This window comes from Poecilia reticulata, linkage group LG22 (assembly GCF_000633615.1).
Source record: "Poecilia reticulata strain Guanapo linkage group LG22, Guppy_female_1.0+MT, whole genome shotgun sequence".
NCBI classification, from domain to species: Eukaryota; Metazoa; Chordata; class Actinopteri; order Cyprinodontiformes; family Poeciliidae; genus Poecilia; species Poecilia reticulata.
In genome coordinates, this window is record NC_024352.1 from 10817854 (window position 1) to 10843247 (window position 25394).

The 25394-nt window shown below is 39.1% G+C and overlaps 1 protein-coding gene across 2 annotated transcripts; it reads left to right on the plus strand.

Moving 5' to 3' along the window:
• Positions 1–222: 222 nt before the first annotated feature.
• On the plus strand, positions 223–24159 carry LOC103458509 (zinc finger protein DPF3-like). 2 transcript variants are annotated; one of them, XM_017302493.1, is made up of 12 exons: positions 223–302; positions 11784–11944; positions 14482–14589; positions 16857–16984; positions 17390–17485; positions 17629–17689; positions 18086–18127; positions 18934–19074; positions 20325–20438; positions 20563–21338; positions 22319–23802; positions 23882–24159. In XM_017302493.1, exons 1-10 carry the CDS (start codon positions 271–273, stop codon positions 20724–20726), a joined length of 1047 nt encoding a protein of 348 aa, XP_017157982.1. In that variant the 5' UTR covers positions 223–270; the 3' UTR covers positions 20727–21338; positions 22319–23802; positions 23882–24159. The 2 variants fall into 2 exon arrangements, with proteins under 2 accessions (XP_017157982.1, XP_008397587.1); XM_008399365.1 differs by having other exon boundaries at positions 22319–24159.
• The last annotated feature ends 1235 nt before the right edge of the window (positions 24160–25394 follow it).

Here is a 25394-nt window from a genome sequence, read left to right on the forward strand (position 1 = left end):
GCTATATTATTACACCAAAAATTCCACAGTCAGCTTTCGGGGATACAGTGATGGTCTCTTTAAAAGTGTTGAAATTCAATTGTGTACAATATGAATACAAGGGAAAACCCTTTAAAATATTTTTGACAGTTTACCCCTATGAAGCCACGCCCCATCCGCTCACGCTTGCCGTGGATTGGTCCACGAATTCGCCTCGCGTTCCGATTGGTCAGTTGCCCTAGGTTTCCCTCAGAACTGCAAGACGCCGATATTGCGTTACATTGTAGCAAAATGGCGGCTGTCATTCAGAATCCACTGAAAGCGTAAGTAATTTAGACATTTATCAAATTCTGAATAATTACTTTGCTGCCAACTCAGTACATTGGTGATTTCCGTTTGTGTGCGTCATTTCCAGTCGTCTGTGTAAGGCAGGCGAAGCTGTCCGAATATATTTTCTATACTTCTTTCATGTCAAAGTAGCCCTCTGCTGTTCTTTTATTTTGCCGAATTTCAACATTTAGACTCTAACACGAGCACACAGCTCCTTGACATTATCTTAGCACTGAAGGGGGCTTCTCCCCTGCTCGCTTCAGGCACAGTGTCGCCTCTCCTGTGCTGTACATTTATTTGAAAACTCGACAACGTGCCGATTCGCCGCAGCCAATGATTAAAAGCTGATTTCCCTTCGAGCTGGCTCGGGCACAGGCAGCAGCGGAATATCTCCTGGCATTTCCAAAGTCCCTTATAGTTGTAGAAATTGTCGACATGTCAACTTTGGCTCCATGGAGCGCAGACGTGGTCAAGACCCGGTCAAAGCAAAGCAAGCAGTCAGACGGGCGAGAAAGGGAGGAGGCATTTTGTATTTGCAAGCAAGACATGCGAATTTACAAAAAAAGTGACAGCAATTTTAGTTTGAAATTGAATAATTAAACAATGTGTGCAAAAGTAATTTTAATCCCTGAATTTCAAGGAAATATCCCATCTTTCCCCCCATTTATCCTTTGTTCCGTTGTACTGTTTCTCTAATGTTAACACTGTGGAATAACTGCGACTTAGCCTCCTGCTTCCTGTCATTTTAAAGCAAAATTGCATTATAATTTAGTAAAGCTTCTAATGCATGATCGGTTCAGCTGTACGTGACAGCAGCAGTCAGGCTGGCTTTATTGATGTCTCCTAATGATCCTGTCTCAGTGGGGACTGAGGAGGTAGAGCTGTAGTTCCACTGTGCCTTTAAGTGGAGGAGTGCTGGAGATTAGCCTGGTCCAGGATCCTGGGCCCATCTGTCAGAGAGATGCTCCAACTGGGAGGAAGTGCTGGGTTGAAGCAGAAGAACCATCTGCTCCTCCGCAGAGGTACCGTGCAGCCTCTGTGGAGTGGAAGTGGAGGATCAAGGTGCAGATTCCTGGACCAGTTGTCACGCAACGGGCTTCTGGGTTGCCTCAGTCTAACCGAGGAACCAAACTTACCACAAAGCAGCCACAAACCCTGCAGAGAAAAATAATTTGTGCTCAAATTGTATCTTGCATTTTGTCTTCACCTTTATATGCTAACTGTTTGCACTTTACTACATTTACTATGTATATATTTGTAGTGATATACCAATCATAAAACCAGAGATCAGAATTAGACAAATTTGGACAAAAAAACAAACAAACAGAATTTCTAATTTCCTATTCACTGAATCCATAAAAACTAAGAACTCTCATCATTTTTGGTGTATGAGCTCATCAACCAGCAATTTTTGTGTTGTTGCACTTTTTGTACTTTAATAATGATCAGATATACTTGAGATACTTATACTTTGATGCATAAATGGGGACAGTTATTCCTTCGTCTTCTGTTTGATCCAAAACCACTACATCTATCAGATGATCTTTTTGGTCCGTGATCTTTGTGAGCTTATTACACCTCACAATCAACTAAAAGGCCTTGATGCAGATTGAAGCGGGGGTTGAATTTGACCCACCAATATTGCGCTCTTGAACCATCTCGGGAGGTAGTCATAAACCTGTGACCACTATGAACAGTAAAGGGATTGTGGTGCAGACTAAAGCAATATAAGTCTGCAGGTGCGCGTAGAACTTTAACATCATCGTGTCATGTCTGATCGGAGAAATATATTGATCAGCAGAATCTGATGGAGATAACATGCTTAAGACGGCACCCAACAGCTTTGTTTGTATTTAAAGTATTGAATGCAGTTGGACAGCCTTCCTGCATGAGGCTTTTTGACAGAGAGATCAGTGCTATATGTGGGATTTTCCCACACAGGTTTTAAGCAGATGAATTCTCTTGAGTTGTAGGCCATGCTGAGTTCTGCAACCTCAGTTGCAAGAACAGACACGGCCTGTATTCTTGGAAAATTGAGTTGCGTGATGTGAGTGGTCAAATAACTAGCCTATTTTTGCTCGCTCTTGGGTTATTCTTATGGAGAAAAAATCAGAATGATAACGTTAGCAATTAGCATGGCTACCATTACTAAAACTCAGCAGAACGTAGAATTTGGGGTCCTTATTTTAACGGGAAATTCAACCATTTGAGCTTTTCTGTTATCTGCTGAAGACTTGCTTTCCTGCAGCCTGAGTGAACCACAGGGATCTCAGTGCCCTATATGTCCTGTTTTTACATATCTGTACTTTAATTGACTTCCTTGTATACACCTCACTGATACTAAAATATGTTCTTCATTAAATGACACACAAACTGTTTTTGTCAGCACTATATCTTAGCCCTTGCATATAGTGTGTTTGCTAATAGAGAAAAGTTCAACCAGCGAATGAAAACAAAATCGTCTGCTTCTGGTCACATGACAGTTACTTTTTGCATTTCTAGTTTTCTGGTTATTCATTGATAAATAAATCCATAATGTTGCACATTGCTGCTGTGCTGCTCTCAAGCCTGAATAAACCTATTCATTACAGAGAATATATTTAGAAACTGACAAAAGTATTAACTTTGTTCCTTTGTCAAATTGCACTGCATAGGAAATCTTTAAAATGGCATATAGATTAGATAACATACACATTCCTTTAATCTTTTCAAATACTTTTGGTTTATGCTTTTTATATTTGTGGAAAATTAGCAAATGACCAGAATTTAAAAAAAAAAAGACATGAGAAATGTCAATATTTCCTTTTAATTAGCTTTTCTAACTACTGACCTGGTAACTATTAACATGATGGGGTCACTGACCAGGAAAAGGATTATTTATTAAGTTTCCGGTATGGCCCATTCAAGCTGAAAATTGTATGTTTATGATCGCCAGGGCGATTACCTATCTATAATTTGCATGTTTTCATACAACCTTGGCTGTTTTATAGTCCTTGCAGTTGAATGTTGGTCACTTTAGAATCAAATAAAAGTAAAAAAATCTATTAGTATGGAGGTTGGACACATGCATTAAGTAAAAAAATATTTCTAACTATGAGCAAAACATAAATAATATGGCAGCACTATAGGGTCTGTTTCAGATGTTTTCCTTTATATCCAATTTTGGCTTTTGCTGCTGTATGTCTTTATCTCCATGTCTTTACATCTTGAACAATTTGATCCGCTTTACAGAGAAATCAGTCTACAGTTTTGGGCCTGGTCGTGCTTTTCTCCTACATGTGGTTTTCCATGTGGAGGTAATTGACTCCCTAGCTACAAAAAAGCTCATTTTAAATTCCCAGAGTAATTCCTAAAATGTTGCAGAACACTCACAGAGGCCTGCAGGGAGAGAACTACCCACCTTTATCCCTGAAAGAACTGCTAAATAAAAAAAAAAATTAAAAAACGTTCCATCTGTGCCATGTTTCAGTTTTGCCAACGAGGGAATTACCCAGAAAAATCACGGTTTCCACTTAAATGCTTTTACACAAATCAGCAGTGTTTGTCATGAGAATTATTTTTTTTTAAATCAAAAAGTATTTCTTGTTATTGTTGCTGGACTGTTTCACTGTAGCATCCCAACAGACTTCTTCATGTGTCTGCAGTGGAGCTGCTGTTTTCATCTCAGAGCAGTTTTAGCATTCTGATGTGGAATGTCTCCTTGCTATAAGCTGTGTTTAATGAAGTGTTTCAATCTGCTATAATTAGCCTCTGTCTTGGGTTTCTGACTTCATTTCACACGTTTGTCAGATTATAATTAGTCACACTTGACACTAATTGGGTGTCGGTCCTGTGGAACAGTTTGACCTTTTTTGTATTAAGAAGATTCACTTTGGGGAAATGAAATGTTGGTTTGACTTTTTTCCTAAAGATGAGGCTGGTGAAGCGTTTGAGCCTAACTTGTGTGAGGTCTGCGAACAGGACGTTGGTAATCTCCAAAATCTGCTGATTAAAATTGAGTCTGGGATATTTAATTAGTAAAATTGCTCATTAAAATTTGAGCCACAGCTGGAGCTTTCAACCGGCTGGACTAATCTTTCATCCGCAGCTCTCCTGAAATGACATCGACCCGTTGCAGACTTCCTCGTCGACAGTAGAATTTGAGTGAGTCAGGCCTGCTGTTTATTTGCTGAGTGATTGTGGAGGTGTACTGTCTGGTTTTGCTCCTGCCCTCACCCAGACTGCGCTGTTCGGATTGGTGTAATCAGAGGTTGTTGTCAGGATGCAGTCACTCTGTACAAGCCCTCCCCCTCACTTGATATGTGGCGGTTCTGGCTTCCTGTGAAGCAGCAGTGCACCTGCAAATTTAGGAAACTCTATAAAAGAGAACGTGCAAGATGCTAGTTTTGATTTTCTCACTTTTTCTATAATATGCAACTCGACTCTCTTGGGTACATTTTAAAGTAGTCACTGAAGCTTTCACAAGTCAGATCCTTCCTGGGAGCTGCAGTGCCAGATATGCAAAATGTGTGTTGACACATGCTCGCATTACGGATGCACCCATGTGGCACGGCGAACCGTTGACAGAAACAAGCTGATAGTGGAGGCCCCACCGGCCACAAGATTTGCTTTTACTCCATCTCACCCTCATTCTACCCACACTCACCTTGTCCACTCAGCTGGAAGACGGTGAGGATGTAAAGCACATGTTCCGGACATGTTCTCTGGTTCTTCTAACATCACCACTTGGCTGCCAGACAAAAGGCAAGCACGAGTTTAGGGGTAATAAGACTCCAAATAATGAAGAGTAGAGAAGTTTGACACAAAATGGTCATTTAAAAGCTATAGTTTTAGATTTACAATTTAAAATGTGTCAGGTAAGCAAACATGTAGCAGATGCTAACAGTTTAGCCACTTCATGTAAACCAATCTATGAAAATTGGGATTTTTTTTTGTTAAATTTAATTGTTGTTAAACTGCTAAACAAAGTGTGTTAGTGCTAGTTCTGATTAACCCTGGAGTTTCAACTGTGCGTGTGTCACTGATGGTTTTAGATACCTTAAAATGACATTTGACAAGAGGTTGCTATATTTAGACAAGAAGTTGTAGCTGAAGAGTGAAATCTGAAAGCTGCTGGACCAAAATATGCATTTCTGAAACACATTTTTAAAAATTAAATTATGGACTTAGTTATGCAGAAGAAAACGGCGCTAGAAATTCACCGAGAAATCAGGTGTCAAAATTAGTTGAACATTTTGAGCTAGTACAGAAATATAAGAAGCTGCTTAGAATAAACTGTATTGTCTACAACGTGTCGACAAGCCTGAGGTTTATTTAGACTAGAAAGTGTAAGACCGTAAGCAGATAGAAAATTTAGTGCAGCCTTCACATTTACAAAGAAACCAATGTGTTAACCGGCACATTAACATGAACAACAATAATTGAGTTGCAAGTTTTTTGTATTTATTTTTTATTTTTTGCAGCATTTTGCACAGATGCACACTTAAGCTCCTCCTTTGCTACTACACCGGGTGAGACAGAGAACGGGCTCAAGGGAAAAAGCACCGCTGATTTCAAGTGTGGTGCTCATTTGATATGCATTACCTCAGCAGACCTGCCCACATTGCCTTCAATTGACTGCAGAGTACACAGCAGTCTAACAGGAACATGGGGAATGCGTCAATGAAAATGACCAAAGTCAAAGAGAGTGTGCAGCTTCTGGATTCATTTTCTTAAGACAAAAACTGTAAAGCACGCTGTAATATGTGTCATAAAATTTTCACTGAAGTCTAGGTAAACAATTTGTTTCACCACTTAAGAACCCGATCCTACCCTGTGCTTCTTTTCACAAATTTCCTTAGATAAAATAAGTTTCCTAAAAATGAAGCAGTCTTTTCAACAACTTTTTCAATAAGCTATAAATCCCATTTCTATTTAAAAGTGTATGCATTTATTTTCCACAGTTTTCACATTAGAATAGACTGGAAGGTAGGAATTTGTCCCAATTTGTCTGCCTGTGACTTTCACTGTATTTTATGTGTGCAAAAACCTTATTGAGTACTAAATTCAGGGCTACTTAGTCATTTCTGACTTTCCTAACTTCTCAGTATAAATAGATTGCACCATTATTCTTTTAGGCTTGTTGAAATTTTATGCTGCACATAGCGTTTTATTTGTCCAGCTTGTTGCTTCACTTTTGTAATCTTGGCACTCACGTCTGCACTTTTGTGAAAGTTGAATTGGTCTGTAACTGATGTTTTGTTGGTTTGTAAACTTTGCTGCTGTTTGAAAATGTCCTAAAAGTTGCAGAACGAAAACGTAAATGTCTGAGAACAGACACATGCTGTCTGGAGGTGGTGTGGGTCTCTTTCATCTCCTGTGTCATTGGGCATGTAGGTCTCGTCACTCATTACAGGTGTCAGAAAGATCTCTCACCTTAGCTGGTGCACCTGCTGCTTCAAGTGGCAGGCCTCTGATGGAGGACGTCTCATTGCACAGACAGCCGTCTTCCACTTTTTCCATCTGTCCTTTTGCTACTCATCCAAACCTCTCTCAACCTCTGTGCCAATTACCTGAGCAATCTGAAGTTTCTTGACGTAGACTTCAGCAAAGCTTATGTCTGATAGCAGCTGTGTGCCGACGTTAGTGTTAGTAAAGCACGCGAGTTAGTTTTATCCGCTCTGGTATTAGGGAACATATGGTACATTTTGACAGTTCATGTATTTTATGAGACAGCTGCATGGTTTTAATTAGGGCTGCACAATAAATCAGCCAAGGTTTCCTCAATTTTAGGCGATTGGCTGATACATGAGAAGCCAATCTTCTGCACTAATCATACCTACCTATGCAAAGGTCTACAAATCAGCCACTGTGGCCTTTGATGTGAGAGGGGAACAACTGGCAGACCAGTCCATCGGGTCATGTCTGCATGTGTGTAGCTACCAACTTGCAACGTTCACACTTTTTCAAATGGTATTGGCCTAAATTTACATTGGTACATCAGGCTTTTTAAAGATTGATGATCGGTCAGAAAACTGCAATAGGTTTACCCTCAGCATCAATTCTTTTGTTTGTGTATGTGTTGTTTAATTTGTATCAATCAGATTTTATGAAAAAGTAATTACAAAAAAGGACATTGGCTTTTTCACACAGGGCTACCTCAAAAGCTACCTAAAGGCTCATCTCATGTTTTCTAAAAACATATTTATCAAGACTTTTGGGAAGATATTCCATAAAACGGTGAGACAAAAGCTGTTCTATTGATTTATGTCGCTAGTAATTTTAACCACTAGCTGAAAATCCCGAAAGAGAATTAATCAATGTGTGAATTTCAGCTCAAGCGCAGTTGGTTTATGCATCAGCAATCCAAAACACACCAGCAAGGCCACAGCTAAATATTTAAACAGAATTCCTTCACGGTGATGTAAAATCCTCTCTGCCAGTCATCACAAATGCTTCATGATGGATGTTGGTGCAAAGGGTTGCACAACCACTACATAGGTTTAGGGGACACTTTTTTTTTTTTACAAAATCAAAACAAGATTACTTTTGTAAAATTATAAAACTCTTTGCTGCCTTTTATATTTTTACATTTCCATTCTGGAGGAAGAAGGTTCACATCCCCTGGTTGTTCTTGTGTAATTTACATCCAGCTGTAAACAAGAGTGAAATGCAGGACTTTCTTATTGGAGCCCTGCTTTTAGGCAACACATGGTACAAATTTGATTGTTCAGACATTTTATGGCTAGCTGGGTGGTGTTAATTTTTATGAGTCAAATATTTGTCTGAAGTCTGTGACGAAGTCGGTGAGCTCATAACAAGCCACTTCTACTAGCTGTTTTTAAGTGTGAAATGAAAAGAAAGACGTTTTATGTGGAAAGAAATGTTAGTCGTAGTTTAAGTAGATTAAATATCTGGATTAGATCAGAATATGGAGAAATGAATGCAGTACCATGTGTATTTTTCTTGACCTGGCGAGAAAAATACACAAAAATACCAGAGCGGATAAAACTTTTTCTTCATCTCTCATCTTTACGCCTCTTCACCTTCACCTGTGCTCCTGCCGAACCTGAGACTGCTTCCTCTCTCCTGCAACTCAAACACACACAGCTTTGTTTCTCCTCCAGAGCTTCGAGTTTCTAAGGTCTAGCATCTGTGATGTGGCTGTCCTTCTGCTGGATGTTTTCCTAGTCAAGATCAAAGCATGGAGGACGCAGAAAAGTCGCCCTTCCAGCTTCTTCGTCTCAGCTTTAGAGTTGCACTATGACTCACAACCTACAGCTCATTAGTTTCACTTCAAAATGGCCGCCCTGCTAATTGAAAACACATGGAGGATATTCCAGAATAAACACTTGCTCTGATTTGCCTTTTTTGGGTCCTGTAATTGAACAACAAACTGTTAAAAGGTGCACAAACCACCTTGTCACAAGAGTTGCTGCCTCTTTCCCATCTTTTCTCGTGTAAATGAGAAGCTGCCCTTGTGCAAGGAATTCTGCTGAGATTAATTAAGTAGGCTAATTACCATACCAGGCGTGTGGCAGAGATTGAGGGCTTGAATGTGAAATAGCCACCCCCCATTTCTCTCTGAATATTAACACTGAAACCCTGAGGGACTGCCAAAATCTCAGTGGCACCAAGAAAAGTGGAGCTAAACTGCGACAGTCTTAGCTGCTTGTCGGTCAAAGGAGTGACTTCACATCAACCCCCAGAGTCTTTGTTTTGGTGATGAGCTTCACACAGTCAGCAGCAGCATAGCTCAGTCCACGGAGGTAGTAATGTGTTTAACAGTGGGAGCAGCAGCGTTGGGGTTGGGGGGGGGAGGGTGGTTTGTCCATAATTTCTCCCTAATGTTACACTGGAAGATGAATAGTATGAGCAGATGTGTACAGAAATGTCTTTGTTGATATGTCAGCGAGATTCTACATTTAAAAAATATTGTGGTTTCACAGTACTGTGATTCACACATAGGTCATTCTATAAGTTGTTGTAAATTCCTATGCTGCTGAAAATTTAAGATGGAAAATAAACACTTTTTGCTGCTGCAGTTGATATGTTGATTATTACCATTATAAGATTGTATCAGCCTCATGACCCTGAGAGGAAAAGATGATGAATGACTTAATGACATTTATGGACTATTATTTTTGATTTAAATAAATACATAAATAACACTATTAAATTAACATGGGAAGATTTTACTTTCCATCTTATGTCATTTATGCTCCCAGGAAATGTATCTAAATAGCAGGGAGTAGTGTAGTGGTCTTATTTCTGACTGCTGACCGTCAGTGTGCAGCAGTAGCTCAAATTCATACTTGGATCAAGAGAAAACTCTATACTTTATCTAGTATCTCATTAAAATAATTTTAAACAGCCTTTATCCGGTTTGCAATAAACTCATAATAAAGTGGATGAAATGCATAAAATATGAATCTTAATTTTCAAGAAAACAAACAAAAAAATCACCAAAAAGATGATCAACAAAAGAAGCTGGTCAAATATCAAATGACTGAAAATCAAATTTGAAGGTTATGAATAATTTTGAACTTAACTAAGTTCAGAAACTAATTTTATCAATTGTGAATCAATTAAGAATCTTTAAATTGACAACATTGAATATTAAATTAAGTGTCCACTCCTACTACAAAAACTTTGTATTGTAATTTTTTTGAATGTTTCCTTTCAAACCATTATGGTTTTTTTTGTTTGTTTTTTTTTTGGAGAAGTGCAGCCTCTGCTTTTAACCCATGTGTCTTGGTTTTGGCTAAGGAATTTTGGCAATATCACCCTTTGACACAACTACAAAGCCCATGGACTAGATTAGTAAACAGAAGGAGTTTAAAGCCAGACATTCAGCCTCCCTACAAACCACAATATTCATGTCTGAAGGCTCTTTTATTGTAGTTGGTTTAGGAAGTGAAGGTCTAAAACCTTGTTACCTACAAGTTTGAAAAGAACTGGAGTCACATGCCCAAGCTTGAAATAAAGGCAAACTTAATTTAACCAAGTTGTATTTAACTTGCTTTAGTTGGGTCAATTCAATATGACTTTTTAGTTGAATTAAGCTGGCTCTCGTGAAGCTTATGTAACCACTACTTAGTTTAATTAGCAATAAAGCAAAAAAGCGGTAAAGTTACTTTTGTTCTAGGATCACACAGGAGGATGATAAGCAAATAAACAACTCCAGTTTATTTTTCTTTCCCCACAAAAGAATAATAATTCAGATAACACCAATTACCTTCATGAAGATTAATAAAACTTAAATTGTCCACCCTTAGAAAAAACAAAATATTCAGAAAAATAAGGGTAGGTTTCTTAAGATATAGCTTAAGGAAGCTCATTTCAACAACCGCTTCTTTTCCAAGAGAAAAAAATTACATTTCCCAGTTAGTCAGTCAATATACAGTTCAGTCAGTCAATTCAGTCAATGTGCACAGTCAATTTTTTGGGAAAAAATGTTCCTGAACAAATAGTTTGTGGAATTAAAAAAACTAATTCGAGGTATAGGGGCCCCCCCCTTTTTGTTCAAAAAGCTTATCTGTTGTCCAAGCAAAATATTCAGCTTCAGCCGCACAGTCCCTCCTCTTTCCAGGCTTCAGTCCGAGTCACAAAGATGGCGGCGGGGCCCTCCTGCTTCTGGAACTCCACGGGCTCGTTCAGATGTCAGCCATTAAAAAAACCAACCTGCATGCAGGTTGGTTTTTTTTAAGTGTTAACCGATCATGCAGGTATATGGAAATCAGCGAGATTCTCATTAAAAAAACAAATTAGCGTTTCAAATAAACAAACAAAAAAAACGCTCAGTAATAAAGAACTTACTTAATAACATCACTTCACCATAAAACAGTCTCATTTCACAGAACTATGCTACTTACAGAGTGACACAATATACTCCGGTTGTTTGTTTTTCTTGTTCAGAAAAACTGAGCAACATTAGCTCCGGCTAGGTAGCCATTCTGCATAAATAAGCAGCTGAAAATAAAACGACAGACTCACCGGAGAAATCCTGTAACAGAATGTACATCATCCAGTTAAAAATTATAGATTTCATTCGTATAACAGCAGCAGTAGTGACTTCTCTATTTCTGCTGAAACGTGCTTAGTCTGCAGTCTGCCATTTTTCTTTCTTCTCCCTTATGCCTTACTCTTCTTCTTTTCCGACACAGGAGAAATTTGGGTCTAGTGCCCTCTACAGGACATCCTAAGAACTAATAAGACAACACATTAAACATACCGACAGACCAGCGTCGTTTATGGGGGTTACACTTAGTTTAAATTTTTTTATCACAATTGTTGTTAAAAATGTCTTAAAAATCTTACATTTATTTCACAGAAACTCGGCACACAATAACCAAAACAATCTCTGCAGCAGAATGCCAGTTTGCTCATGTGCTTACACATTGAAATTGCTGTTATCTTGTAAAGTGATTGCTTGTTTGTGTTCTGCATGTGAGCACACTGTCAGTGGCCTTTACCTCTGTTGTTCCCTGCTGAAGGTTGGGCGACCAGTTCTATAAGGACGCCATTGAGCAGTGCCGCAGCTACAATGCCCGCCTGTGTGCCGAACGCAGCGTCCGCCTGCCGTTCCTGGACTCTCAGACTGGCGTGGCCCAGAACAACTGCTACATCTGGATGGAGCGCCACCACCGAAGCCCTGGTAGGACGACACACACACCCCCCACTCACACACACAAAGAGGCACAGAATTCACAGAGCGATGTACTCCCTGTTCTGGGTCAGGCTGCACTTTTATACTCTGGAGGCTGCTGTTCACAGCAGTGAATAAAATGCATGAGACTTGTTGCAGACTACACGCTGAATTTTTTTCTGATGATCCGTAATAATCTCCCTGACTCACTGTGGAGAAACCTGCCATTTGCTCTCTAAGTAACAGCCCATTATATACAGATCTCAGCCGTACTGACTGTCATTATAATTGTACTTATTAAAGAATCTGTCCAGGCAATTTCTGACTCCAACCTCATACTGTGGAGATCATATAGGCTGATTTTTTTTCTTTTCTTCTAACAGAATTTTTAAATTGTAAATTATAATTAAAGTCTTGTAAGAAGTCTTTGAACTACTTCCAAGAAGTTCAAAGACTTCTTGTAAGAGAGAAAGAAGTCTTTAAACAGGTTTTAAGAGACTAATTTGTGGTAAACATCAAGAAAACACGCAGTACTGCTGGTGAATGTTGCAGTGGTGATATGACTTGCAATAAACAATAATAAACAGACAAATGAAGACAGTGTTGACTTCTTTTTGCAAACATTTTTTTTTTTGCAAACATGCAGTAGGTCCCATATAGTGAGCAGTCTAACCAGATTTTCCAAGCAGAATAATTTTATGGAAAATATTCCATCTGCCTCCAGCTGCTGCTTTGGCAACAAAACCTAGTTGAAGTTTCTTAATAACAATAGCACATCTTGTGTGCTTGAAAACATTTTCTGCTACAGTAAGCAAGCATTGACAAATACATTACAGGCATAGAGGTCATTAATGTATTGTACTTATACAGTATGCTAATACTTAATGCAGTTTAAGCAGTTCTTTGCTCTATTCATATTCCATACAGTGATCTTGGGGTGACTGCTGGAGAACTGCATTTAAGATATTTCTTTTTAGCTTTCCTGTCTTTATTTTTAATGGAAGCAGAGGTAATGATTTGAAAGTAGTTGCTGTAAAGCATACTTTTACTGTTGCATTAAAACTAAGAAAAAACATAATTTCTGAGGTGACATTTTAAAGGGCCTTCAGCACTGTTAGCATTGGTCCTGTTGAAAAGCAGCCTGCATGTATTGCCTAGAGAATGTCGATCCTTACTCTGAGATTTTCAGAAAATTGCCAGTATTTCCAAATCCAGCATGTTGCATAACAGACGGGTTAGAAGCTCAAAAAGATAAAACAGAGCAACTTTACTGCAACATCTTCATCCTTGCAGTCTCAGTCTCTCTTGAAATGGCAGCCAAGATGAACCACAGACATGCCTTGCAATCTAAAGATGTCAGCATTGGATGCATTTCCACCAGTTCCACTGCTAAACTGGTCCTTGTTTTTGCTTAGAACCCTTTCATTGTGTTTTCAGTACTGCAGCCTCTAGTTTGGTTTATCAGACCGTTGGTTTATCAAACCGCTAGTTTGATAAGCCAAGCTAACAGCATCAACTGTTAGCTAGGCCAGAGGATAAACAGGTTTTGTTAGGAGTATTTTATTTTTTCCCTTTAAGTAGCATGAAAGGGAATAAAGTTCAATTTGGCAAATGCATTTCATACTTCATAAGATGTCAAGTGCAGAAGTCCTGGGAAGTCCTCATAGGTTCCTCCCACTGCAGCCTTTGTTTGTGTACCAATCAGGCAATAGTTGTTGGACACTAAAGAAAAAAAAATCTGTCCAGATGATGTGTCGAGAACAATTTGCAAGAACAAAATGATGTCATTTAGAACTTGGAAAGAGATTAAACAAAACTAAGAAAAATTTGAATTGGTAGCGGAATGAAAGTGTTCTTCTGCTTCCTGCTGTTTAAAGAGAGTCAATGCATGAGCTTTGCCTAAATATAAAATTGACCATGACCTTTTAATAACACCAGCTAGAGTTAAGTCCAGTTTAACTGCTTCGGCAGCCCTGCTGGAGATCAGCTGATGGGTTTGTGAGGCATTCATAAGTATAGAATGTCGGCTAAAACTGTATCAGTAAGTTAAAGTATTAATATTAGGTCATCTGTTTACAGTGATAACAAGTTGAATATTTTGATTTGTGAGATTAAACTTTCTTCGAATAAAGAATAGAACTATTTGGATCAAATATTTACGCGAGGTGATTTTAGGGATGTAATGATGTGCTAGCAAGCTGGTTTGTTTGCATGTCGAAAATGAACCAATAACAACCAGCTAAATAGCTAGCTTTAGCATCAGCTAGTTAATGGTTCACTACTGGAACTACTTTGGTAGAAAACCCAGATTTAGTTGTTTTTCCCTCATCAGCATCTTCAACTCCAAACAGTGTTGACACAGGTACAGTGAACAGAAAAAGACTGGATTTTGATTTTGAGTGGCCTACCTGATGCAGCTAGTTAAGCTAAAAATTACAGTTTATTCTGCTGCCTTTTTTGAATTATTTACAACCAGATCATTTGTATGTGTGGAGTTTCAGCTGCAGAGGTGAAACTATCTTGCCTGTGTGCATCTACTTTTGCAGGTGTTGCAGCGGGGCAGATGTACACATACCCCGCTCGCTGCTGGAGGAAGAAGAGGCGGCTCCACAATGCCACGGACCCCCGCCTGGGCATCTATGGCCTTCAGCTCGGTAAGGCTCCTCCCCACTCACCCATCGATCTCCGCCCCCCTGCCTGGCTCTCCGCCTCCTACCAGCTTCTAAATCACTGGTGCTGATCTGAAATGATCTCACCATAAGCGAATGACTCTCTCTCAGCGCACAGAGCAGGATGGCAGATATTTTTGCTTCTTTCCAGAAGATAAATGAAATGTGGCTGTGTCCTCCACGGCTGGTAAACTTGTTTTGTGAGAAGTAGAACACGTAATTAGATTTACCACTGCTGGGAGCGTAGAGACAGAGACCGGCCACAGTAGACAGTATTTAATAAATGTTAGGGAATGGAGTTTGGCCTTCAGTGGCTGCCACTTGAAACGACTCACTCAACACATTCCAGCTGTCCTCTACATTTTTCTACTCTCCAGCTCCCTTGCTGATTGGTTTTGTTGTTCTGTTTTTGAGGCTTTTGTCACAGCGTTAGTCGACGACGGGCTCCGTGTTGTGACTAGTGTTGCTGAGCTCCTGCAGCCGCTCCATTCTGTTTCCCAAATCTCGGGGGGATGTGAGGGATTTTCATGCAAACTCATCTTTCTTTTATCTTTTCAACAGTTTCTGTCAAAACATGTAACATTATCATGTGCTAGCAGAAATCCCTAAGACCCAACCCAATTTTTGGAAAGTTTGAAAAATGAGGGGGGGGGCCATCTTGGAGTAGAATAGCAAAATCCTGCAATAACTCATGAGCTGAGTCTTTGTTTCCTAAAAACACCCCATTGTTGTCTATTGTTTTCCTCTGCACCCGCTCTGGCTTAGGCTTCACCACCATCAACTGTCCCTTCCCCTCTCCAACAACAATGACTTGCATACGTGCCGTCTGCAGGAGCCCGGCAGAGGTGAAACGAAGCCTGATTGAACCTGGCGTCTCGTCCGCGGAGCACGTAGCGCACCCGGCCAGAGGTGGCCGGCACAGGGCAGCAGCCAGCGTCTGTGTCGCTATCTAACTGATGGTGTGCTAAAGAGACTGGGGCTGCATGCAGAATCAGCTCCCTGCTGCAGGCTGCTGCCAGCTCTATTTTTAGCCCCCCAGCTCCCTTGGGTTTAGACGGAGGGAGGGAGAGAACGAGCGAGGGTGGAGGTGGTTGGGGGGGTGTTGGCGGTTGTCTCGTCGCGGAGAGTTGAAAGTCAACGTGTGCAGACACAATGGTGAGGGGCTGCTGCCACGTGGTATCTGCTTTCCTTACTCCTACCTTTTGTCTTCCTCATACCCCTGCAGTCTGCCGTTTTTTTATGTCTTAATATTCAGCAAAAAGTCTCTCTATTGTGTGTAGTTGTAAAATGAAGGGCTGATGGAAAGCTAGATAGTGGGGGGGGGGCTTGGGCTTTTGAAGTGGCTACTCTTCATAAACCAACTGAAAGATCATGCAGCTCTCTTTTGGGAAGAGTTTGTGTGACTAAGATCTGTCTGCCTGTCACTTTTGTTTGCTTTACAGAACCTGCTCGCCTCCTACGATATTTGTTTATAAACACACTGTAGGAGGAAATACCTTGCAAAATATTCACAACCCTTTTAATGTTTGCACATTTTATTATGTTAAAGCTGAAGCTTCAGTGTATCCTAATTTGTTAGAAAAATACAAAGTACTTGGAAAATAATACATGGTTTTAAAGTTTGTAATGCCAAATAAAATTCTGGAAATTGTGGCACACATTTGTGTTCATTCCCCCAGAGTCTGTGTTTTGTAGAATCGCCTTTTTATTGCAAATGCAGCTGCAGGTTTTGTTTGTACCAGCTTACTACATCTATAAACTACATTTTTACTCATTCTTTGTCATGAAACTGCTCAGTCAGACTGGATGGAGAATGTCTCTGAACGTCGGTCTTCAAGTTTTGCCACAGATTTTCAATTGGATTTAGGTCTATATTATGGAAACATATGACGTTGGCAGCATTTTAACTCCATGTTTAGTATGGTCATCCTGTGAAATTTTTCTCAAGTCTTATGCAGCTTTCTTCCAAATTTTCCATTTATTTAGCTCCATGTATTTTCTCATCAAAAGTAGGGATGCTTTTTTGGGAAAGCAACCCTGCAGCATGATACTGCCACCACCATGTTTTACAATTGGAGAATTAGATACTGTGTTTTTAGTTATTGTTTATCTGTGTTATGCCAATGTGAAACCAGTAATTGCGGATTCAGTCAGTCCTTATTGAGGATAAACGTCTAAGGCTAGAGAATTGCATCATTTTCCTTTGTGATATTTATATGATTCCTAATAAATTGCTTTTGTCCTTCGATCAGATGGTGGCCTTATGTCCAGAGACACTTTGCCCACCCAGGGCACCACACTGGAGGCTCTTCTGCGAGGAGAAGGTCTGGACAAGAGGAACAACTCCAAGCATGATGAGGAGAGCCTGCTAGAGATCCAGGTTGGACAGACACCGTTGTAACCTAAATGTTTGCAAAACAAAAGCAACTAAAGCAGACTGCCTCACAGCTGGTTAGTAAATGTATCTGGGTGACGAGCAGTTGACATAAAATGTTGGGGTCAGATACAGAGAAAATGGAAAGCTTCAGTGCTTTTTTTTTTGTTTTGTTTTTTTATCCTTTATTTTATCAGTGAAGACTTTGGTAAACCTAAACTTATCTCGATATCACACATTCCACCAGCAGCATGTGGAAACAGGCTTGTTTACAGGAAACAGGAATCTGTTAAGCTGCTCTCTCCATTTAAAACTAAAGTTAAAATAAAAGGTTGTTGGCTGATTTAAAATATCAAATTTTGCTTCAGATATTTACAGCTCCATTCAGATCTCTCTGTCTTTCTGTTTCAGAGGGTTCTGGAAGCAGATGCAGCAGAAGACGCTTTCAATGACGACGATGACTACGAGGTGGACACTCCCAAGCGGAGACATCGAGGAAAGGGAAGAGTAAGTAGCTGGAGGGCGCTCTGCAATCATCTACTGAAGTGGCAGTTTTCTTCTGTAATGATATTTAAATCTGTGCAATTGCCCGAAGGTTGAATGTGTATGTTGGAGTCATCAATAGCAACTTTATTGTTTCTTCTGCTCAGGGCCGGGGTTCAGGCCGCAGGAGGACGGATCTGGATGATGATAAGCCATATGTCTGTGACAGTAAGCGGAGAAAAAAGTCATGATTTTCAGAAAATAACATATGCAAAAATAAATACTTGTTCATTCAAAGTACTCTTTGTGCACATAACGTGCTTGCTGTTGCATATTGACTGAGTATTTTGCAGAAAATCTATTGTTCTTTTTTGAAAAAACTCAAAACAAAAGGCAGTTTAAAAACAAACACAGATCATGAAGTCCCAGTCTTAATGCAGTCACATCCAGCTGGTTCGCTTAAGCTGAAACCAGGCGTCCTCTGTCATGATCACCTCAGGTGTCCCTGCATATTCAAGTTGCATGTGGAAAATCCAAGCAAGAGAGTGTTGGATTTTACTGCAGTGTGTCTGCTTGTATAACCAATTTTCATTCTGTTTGTTCTGTCATTTTCTTTTGTTTCAGACAGATACAAACAAAAGCAAAATTCAAAGACTTTGACCTCAGGTACTGTTTTTGTTTTTTTTTGTTTTGTTGACTTCTTTTAGCTTTTTTAAATTGTGTTGAAGCACTGTTGTTTGTTATCTTAGTTTTCCAAAGCTTGGAAGTATTATGGACTGAGTACCAGTATTAAGGTGTACTAAGGTGTTCAGAAAGTGTAAAAGCCGTAAAGTATTTTTAAATGATATGCAATAAAAACCGTCAAAGTGAGCAGGGCTTCTCTGGCTGTGTGGAGCATTGAGCAGGGTCTTTACACAGTCTGGAAAAATTTTCCAGGTTTGGATTTTTGTGGAAAAGAAAAATATGTATAGGAGAATATTGGCATTTCCAGGTTTTATTTTCTACTTCATTGTCATCATCAGGGGTTTCCAGTTCCAGACCTCCAGAGCCACTGTTTGGCAGCTTTTAGATGCATTCCTGTGATGCGTTCTTAAGCTTTATCCAATACTGGAACCCTGGCCTAATTGCTTCCTTCCTTCCCTCCTTCCTTTCTTGCTTCTTCCTATATTACCTTGTGTCATTCTCTCTGTCATTTCATTTTTTTCTGCATCCTTCTGTCTTTCCTTGTATCTTTAAGCTCCCTCAGCTTAATCTTTATTTCCTCCCAAATATTTTGAAGACAGTTCTATTACAGCAATTTCTTCCATGCTTTCAGATGCTACTTTTCCCCTGTTGTAACACAAAAACTATTTTAGTAATATTGCTCCTGTGTGTTCTGCAGTATATTGTCTAACTTGCAGACGCAATAAAAATGAGCTGTTTTTATAAGATGAACAAGACTTTGAGCTCAGTGCGCTCTGTTTTTTTTGCAGTCTGTACAAAGCGATACAGAAACCGCACAGGACTCAGTTACCACTACACTCATTCCCACCTGGCAGAGGAGGACAGAACCGGGGAGAGAAGCACGGTGGCGTCCCGTTCCCCCACTGCGCCACAGACTGTCCGGCATAAACGTAAGACCCCCAAACTTAAGCTCTGAAATGTCAGCCTTTGGGAAATGTGTTGGTAGTAAAGTACTAGTGGTTTTCTAGTACCACTAGTAAACCACTCGTTTACTAGTGGTTTACATTTGGTGATGTATGAACATCTATTTTTTAAATTCTTACTTTTATAGTCATAGTTTTGAGATTTTTAGGTCACAACTTAGAGATGCGAAGTGAAACTTATAACTCTGTAGTTGTGAAGTATATGATTGAAAGTCAAAATATTAAGCTTGTTTTTCAAAATTATGACCCTGGATCTTTGTTTCTGTGTCATAAGTCATGTCAGATTTGTGTCTTATCAATATGACTGGATCTCTTAAAAATGGCTTTGACATTAAAATGTCCTTGTATCTCATAATTATGTCATTAAAAGACAGAGCTGGAACTTTGTCTTTAATAAAGGTTGTTTTAATATAAATGACTTTGAAAGTAAAAATTTTAATTTGCATCTAATAACAGACTTGTGACATAATTATCACTAACAAAATTGACTCTGAGACTCAGGACAGCAAAAGTGTAAATTATGAATTCTTTATTAAAATTATGTCAATAGAGATTGTTTTTTCTTTTAAAGAATAAAATATCTCATGAAACTTTTACTCTCATAATTAATGAATCTGAAGATTAAAAAAAAACTTTCATAACTGAGGCAATGGAAGAAAAATCTGACTTTATATTGTAATTATGGCATTAAGATATGACTTTCCATCTTATAATGATGACTTATGAATTCTGACCAACCACATAAAGTACACAGCAGTGTTTTTGTTTTTGAAATGTATAAAGTTATACATATAAAGTTATAGGATACTGTTGTGATACAAGAATCAAACATGGCGAACCAACATGTAGCTTTATATTGTCCAAATCTAGAACTCAGCCCAGAACAACCAGAAGCAACATTTAGTTTCATACTTACTAATAGAATCAAACCTGGAGAACCAACATCTAGTTTTATCAGAACAAGAATTCAGAGATTCACCTACTAGTTTATAGGGACTACTTATTCTTATTAAACAATATGTAGTTTTATACTTTTGTCTTTCTTTTGGTTTGTATTGTTTGTATTTCCTTCTTATTTATGTAAAGCACTTTGAGCTGCAATGCGCGATATAAATAAAATGCCTTACAATACATCAAATAGGATCACATTTGGATGAGTCTTTAAAAAAAAAAACTAACTTGCTTCGAGTTGAACTCTATCCTGAAATCTTTTCAAGGTTCAAAGGTTTCTGGTGGAACCACCATTCCCAACAACTACTGTAATAAATGCCATGGTGCAAACAGGAAAACGGGTAAATCTGGGTCTCCCTGCGCAGCCTGCCAATGCACAAGTGAGTTAACTTGCTCCTATGCACAAAGTAATCGCCTACATCAACTTCAAAATGCTCAGAATGGTTTACGTAGGTAACTTTCTCATGGTCTAAGTTGCCCCCCTCTGCTCTGCATCCATCCCAGCTGGTGGTGGGGAGGAGAAGGAAGACGGCACATTCGCAGCAGCCGAGGAGCTTTTTGGCACCACCTCAGAGAGCGACACCTCCACCTTTCACGGTTTTGAGGACGACGACCTTGAAGAACCGGCCGCCGCAAATAGCAACGGGATATCCAGCCGCCACAGATAGACTTGTTAGATTTCAACTGACACTTTTTTTCAAATATATATATGGATTACCCTCCGGCAAAAATCAGCTGCTTCTTTTTCAAATTTTTGTTCTTGGTTTTGTTTTCAGAAAGCACAAAGTGAGAGTTTCCGGACAGAAATGCAAGTGGTATTTTATCTACTGAACATTGTTGAATAATTTATGGAGACATTTTTTATATATATTAATATAGGGTATAAACGTACCTTTAATGCAACAAACTATCAATGTTTCCTAAAAAAAAAAAAAAAACCTGTGTAAAACAGAAGATGCTCTTGGTGTGCTTTTAAAAAAATTCTTCCCTTCTCAACGTTGGTAGAAGAAGCAAAAAGCTATGAACAAATGCAAACACTGGAGAAATTAGAGACGGTGAATTTTTTAAAGTGATGAGTTTGGTTGGTGATCGATTTTCTTTGAGGACGATACTTGCAATCGAAGATCTTCTGGGACTTTGAAGGCGTCTTCTTCTACACTCACTCTGGGTTGAATGTGTGAAAGTGAAGGAACTAAGGAAAATTACAAGCCACTGGAAATATTGGAATATGAAAGTCTTTTTTTTATTATTTTCACGGAAAGGGACATAAAAAATGAAAGGTAAGCCAAGTAGTAATCAAATAATCAGACATATTAACAAGTTAACTTTCCTGCATGATTACTGACCTTTAACCTTGTTTACCTGCAAGGCCTTCAAAATTATTTATGCTTCCGAGTTTTGTGTTTTAACCACAACCTTCCATGTATTTTATTAGATTGTTTTTTATGTGCAAAATGCATACACATAATGATGTGGAAGGGAAATTATGATGAAGCATATTTTTCATAAAGCATCCTTTTCACATATAATCTGAAAACTGTTGTGCTTTCATATTTCTCCTCTTTTGAGTAAGATAACCCTAATTAAAGTACAGGTCCTTCAGGTGTCACCAAACATCAAATGGTCACCTTGTCAATACTTTAACAAGCTTCCTTGCCACTTCTGAAGAAATGCATCCTTGCAGCATGATGCTACCACTGCCATGTTTCTTTTTTTGGGGTGATGTGTCTTAGTTTTTCATCTCATGTTATGAGATGGAAGTTTGCAGGACCTCTTATGGTTTTGGCATTGTTGCTACTCTTTCTTAAAGGTCAGCTGCTTGGAGTGCAGAACTAGCATCTGTCCTGCTGTGAGGGCTGCTAGCTCAGCCAGTCAGGTTAGCTGGACGGCCATGTTTTGGTGGGTTTTGTGGTCGGGCCTTACTCTTTTCTGTTTTACAAAGATGGACTGAAAAAGGCCTTGTGAGGTATTCTCTAACAAACATCAGAGGCTTTCACGCAACAGATGTGTTTATGCTGATTTTGGTCATTTATGAAGGCACACTGCATTTTATTTAAGGGTATCAGAGTAAATGGTGTGGAATTTCACACTTGCATTTGTGTAAAAAAAAAAAAAAGTAAAAACATGTAAATTGTTACTTGCAATTAACAATTGCATAACCACTTTTTGTTAGTCTGTCATAAGTTGAAGTTTGTGGTTTTAACATGACAAATGCACTGTGTTCCCCGTTTTTCTCTAACTACGATTGTCTATGATGCAGGAGCAGTGAGCACATTGCCATGTTGCCCAGGGACCAGGGGATGACCAGTGAAGAAGAGGATTTAACCCTCAAACTATTGAGCCTCCTCGTCTGTCCTGATCTGGGCTCAGAACACGCGACTGAAGCTGCCTTCCATGAGCAGCGAGGCTTAATTCAAGCAACTGCTCCCCTGATATTATGTATGGAACGCCTTTGAAACATTTGAAATGTGAGCATCCGGCCTCATTTTCTCCTATCTGCACTGTGCTGGGAGCTCCTGTCTGAACTATGGGAACACTAAAGGCCAGGCCTTTGGATGGGTTGTACCTGACCGGCCCATGGGGCTGACCCGCCTGACCCTCCTGCTCTGTGACCATGTGTCTGCCCTGATACAAGAAGACGCCATCATCCTGAACACTGTGCTAGCCTGCCGCTCTGCACTGAAAGCCAGCTTTGATAGCCATGACTCCTCCAACCTGATCGGACCAGTGACCCCCATCTGACCCCTTCGCTGACCTGCAGCCATAGAGCCGGTGCTCACCTTCACCTCTATTACATGCAGACCTCTGAACTCCGTAACTATCTTACTTTGACAGTTTTTCTTTTCCTGATTTAGTCTGTTTCTGAAGTTGATCTTTAACAAATCACAGCAGTCCTTCTCACTGTTTTGCATGCTTTCTCTGCTGTACTAAGTTTTTCTTCATTTCTGTCTGTCTGTACTGATACCTCTGTCTGATCAGGTGCACAATACTCACAGCTACTCAGGCATCTTTTTGTTTCCTGGTGATTGTTCAGCTTCTTAGCTCAGATCAGTGATTGTATTCAGCTGACGAGGAGAGACCGCGACACCCGCACCTCGATTTTCTTTTCCTTTTTTTTTTCTTCTCATTTTTAATAAACACCTGCAAAGGATCCTGGGAGGCAGCAGTCGGATGCCACACCTGCAATAACAAGCTTTACTTGTTTGCTGATTTTCTTTGAACTTCTATGCGTTTCATATGTAAAGCTTAAATAGAAAAAAGTCCTTTTGGCTGAAAATGTTCACACCCTAAATGAGAGGGGAAACTACATTCGTGGTTTGTGAGGGTCCTGATTTCTTTCTGACATTTAAAAGGTGCTTCCTGTACTGTATCATGAAGCTGTTAGGTCCAAAGGTTGCACATACTGTTGCAGAGGTGTGTGTGTGTGTGTGTGATAATTCAGCATCGCTACTCCGTTATTCCTGTACGTCTGTTAGGACTTGTTTGTGCATTCAAATCATCTCTCCTCACTTCCCTCAGGGACCCCCCTTTCTTCACCCAACTTTTTTTTTTAGTTTTTTTTACCTTTTAATCTCTGCTGGACAAAAACATGCTTCTGAAACGTGTCTGTTATCTTGTCTTCCCGTATAACAGTTATGTAACGTTTCCGTTTGAACATGGGGTCAGTGTGTCTTATCTTCCAAAGTCACTCCACTAAGTGAAAGACGTGTGTCCTAACCTGCTAAATGTTGCAAATACTAACAGGTAAAGTGCTCGCATCTCTAAACAAGAAGCTAAAAATATAAATATCTGCTTAAAATAAAGCGTCACCTTTTTCTTAAAGAGCCGGTATACCTCGTCACAGACACAGCAATAGGCCCTGGAGCTCCTTGAGAAGCCTGCCGAGGGAGAGAGGCTGAGAGGATCTGGGTGCAAACGGAGCCATGAAGAGATGAAATGGACACGACCGGTTGTTGCTTTTGTTCCCGTTGTTTTTTTTTTTGATTTTTTTTTTCTTCTGCTGTAAATAGAAGTCAAAAAGGAGAGAATGAAGAAGTGTTTGTTTGGTAAACTATTTTTATTGTTCTGAAAAAATAAATACAAAATAAGGAACACGTGCAAGCGAGTGATTTTTTTATTTTTTATTTTTTTTTGCTTGAGGATGACGAGTCATTTTGAGCTGATCAGGAGAAAAGATCCAGACTGGATCAATATGTTTCAGCGACCTACAGGAAGAACTGATGTTTGGGTTTGCTACACTGCAATATGAACTCTGCAATGATACGTTACGATTCTAGAGCAGGTTGGTGTTGCTTCACAAACATGTATTGTTGGAATCGTATAAACAGCAAAGTATTTTTATCCTAGTTTTAATTTAAATCAAAATGGATAAACCAACACAAATTAGTGCATCATTTTGAGATGATGTGTATTCACTCCCTTTACTCTGATAATACAACCAAAAGTCAGCTGCGTCCTAATAAGTTCCTGTGAGAAATAAACTGTGTATGATGAAGCCACGTATTTGACGTCAAAACAAATGTTATGGTTTAGGATTAAACGAATACAATATTAGATGTTTTATCAATTGTGCACATGGCATCAAAACTCGGAAAAATGTTTTATAACTTGAATATCAGTTTTAAGAAATTAATCAGAAAGGTGCATTGTATGGTTATAAGCATGGTTCTTTTAAATTTTTTAATTTATTTTTTTTAAGGATACATTACCTTTATTGGCAAAAATGTGTTAAATGCATTGAAATAGATCAATCTTTTATTGCAGTAGTATATTTAAAATGATAAAATAATACAACCTTAATTTGAGTTAGTTTATTCATGGCAAGAAAGAAAATCCCATAGCAAGTAATTGTTTTTAATAAATCCATCAAGCCCACACTTAATGACAACTCTTACAGTTCAAATATGTAAATGATGCATTTTTTTCCTATATAGTTACTTTTTCAACTTTTACTTATAATCCATGTCTTCCTGTTTCCTCATGGTGTAAATATTACATCACAGAAATGTATTTCTCTTGGCAACTCTTCAAGAACGTACATTCGAGTTAATGTATGTTGTGTGGTGTGTTGATTTCTATAAAGTAGAAAATAGCTACAAGAAAAAGGCTAATTAGCTGACCCGTTGACCATCAGAGCAAAATAAAATAAAAAAACATTTGATGTAATGATGGCTCATCTTATAAATTATGTCTCACCATTTGCAGACTTTGGCAGAACAAATCACTGGATTCAGCCAAGGGTAGTTTCTGTAGAAGCAGCGACTCTTGTCTTTTTATCTTCAAAAGGATCTTTGAACCAAAGACTTCATGGCATTATAAGCCCTAATACCAGGATA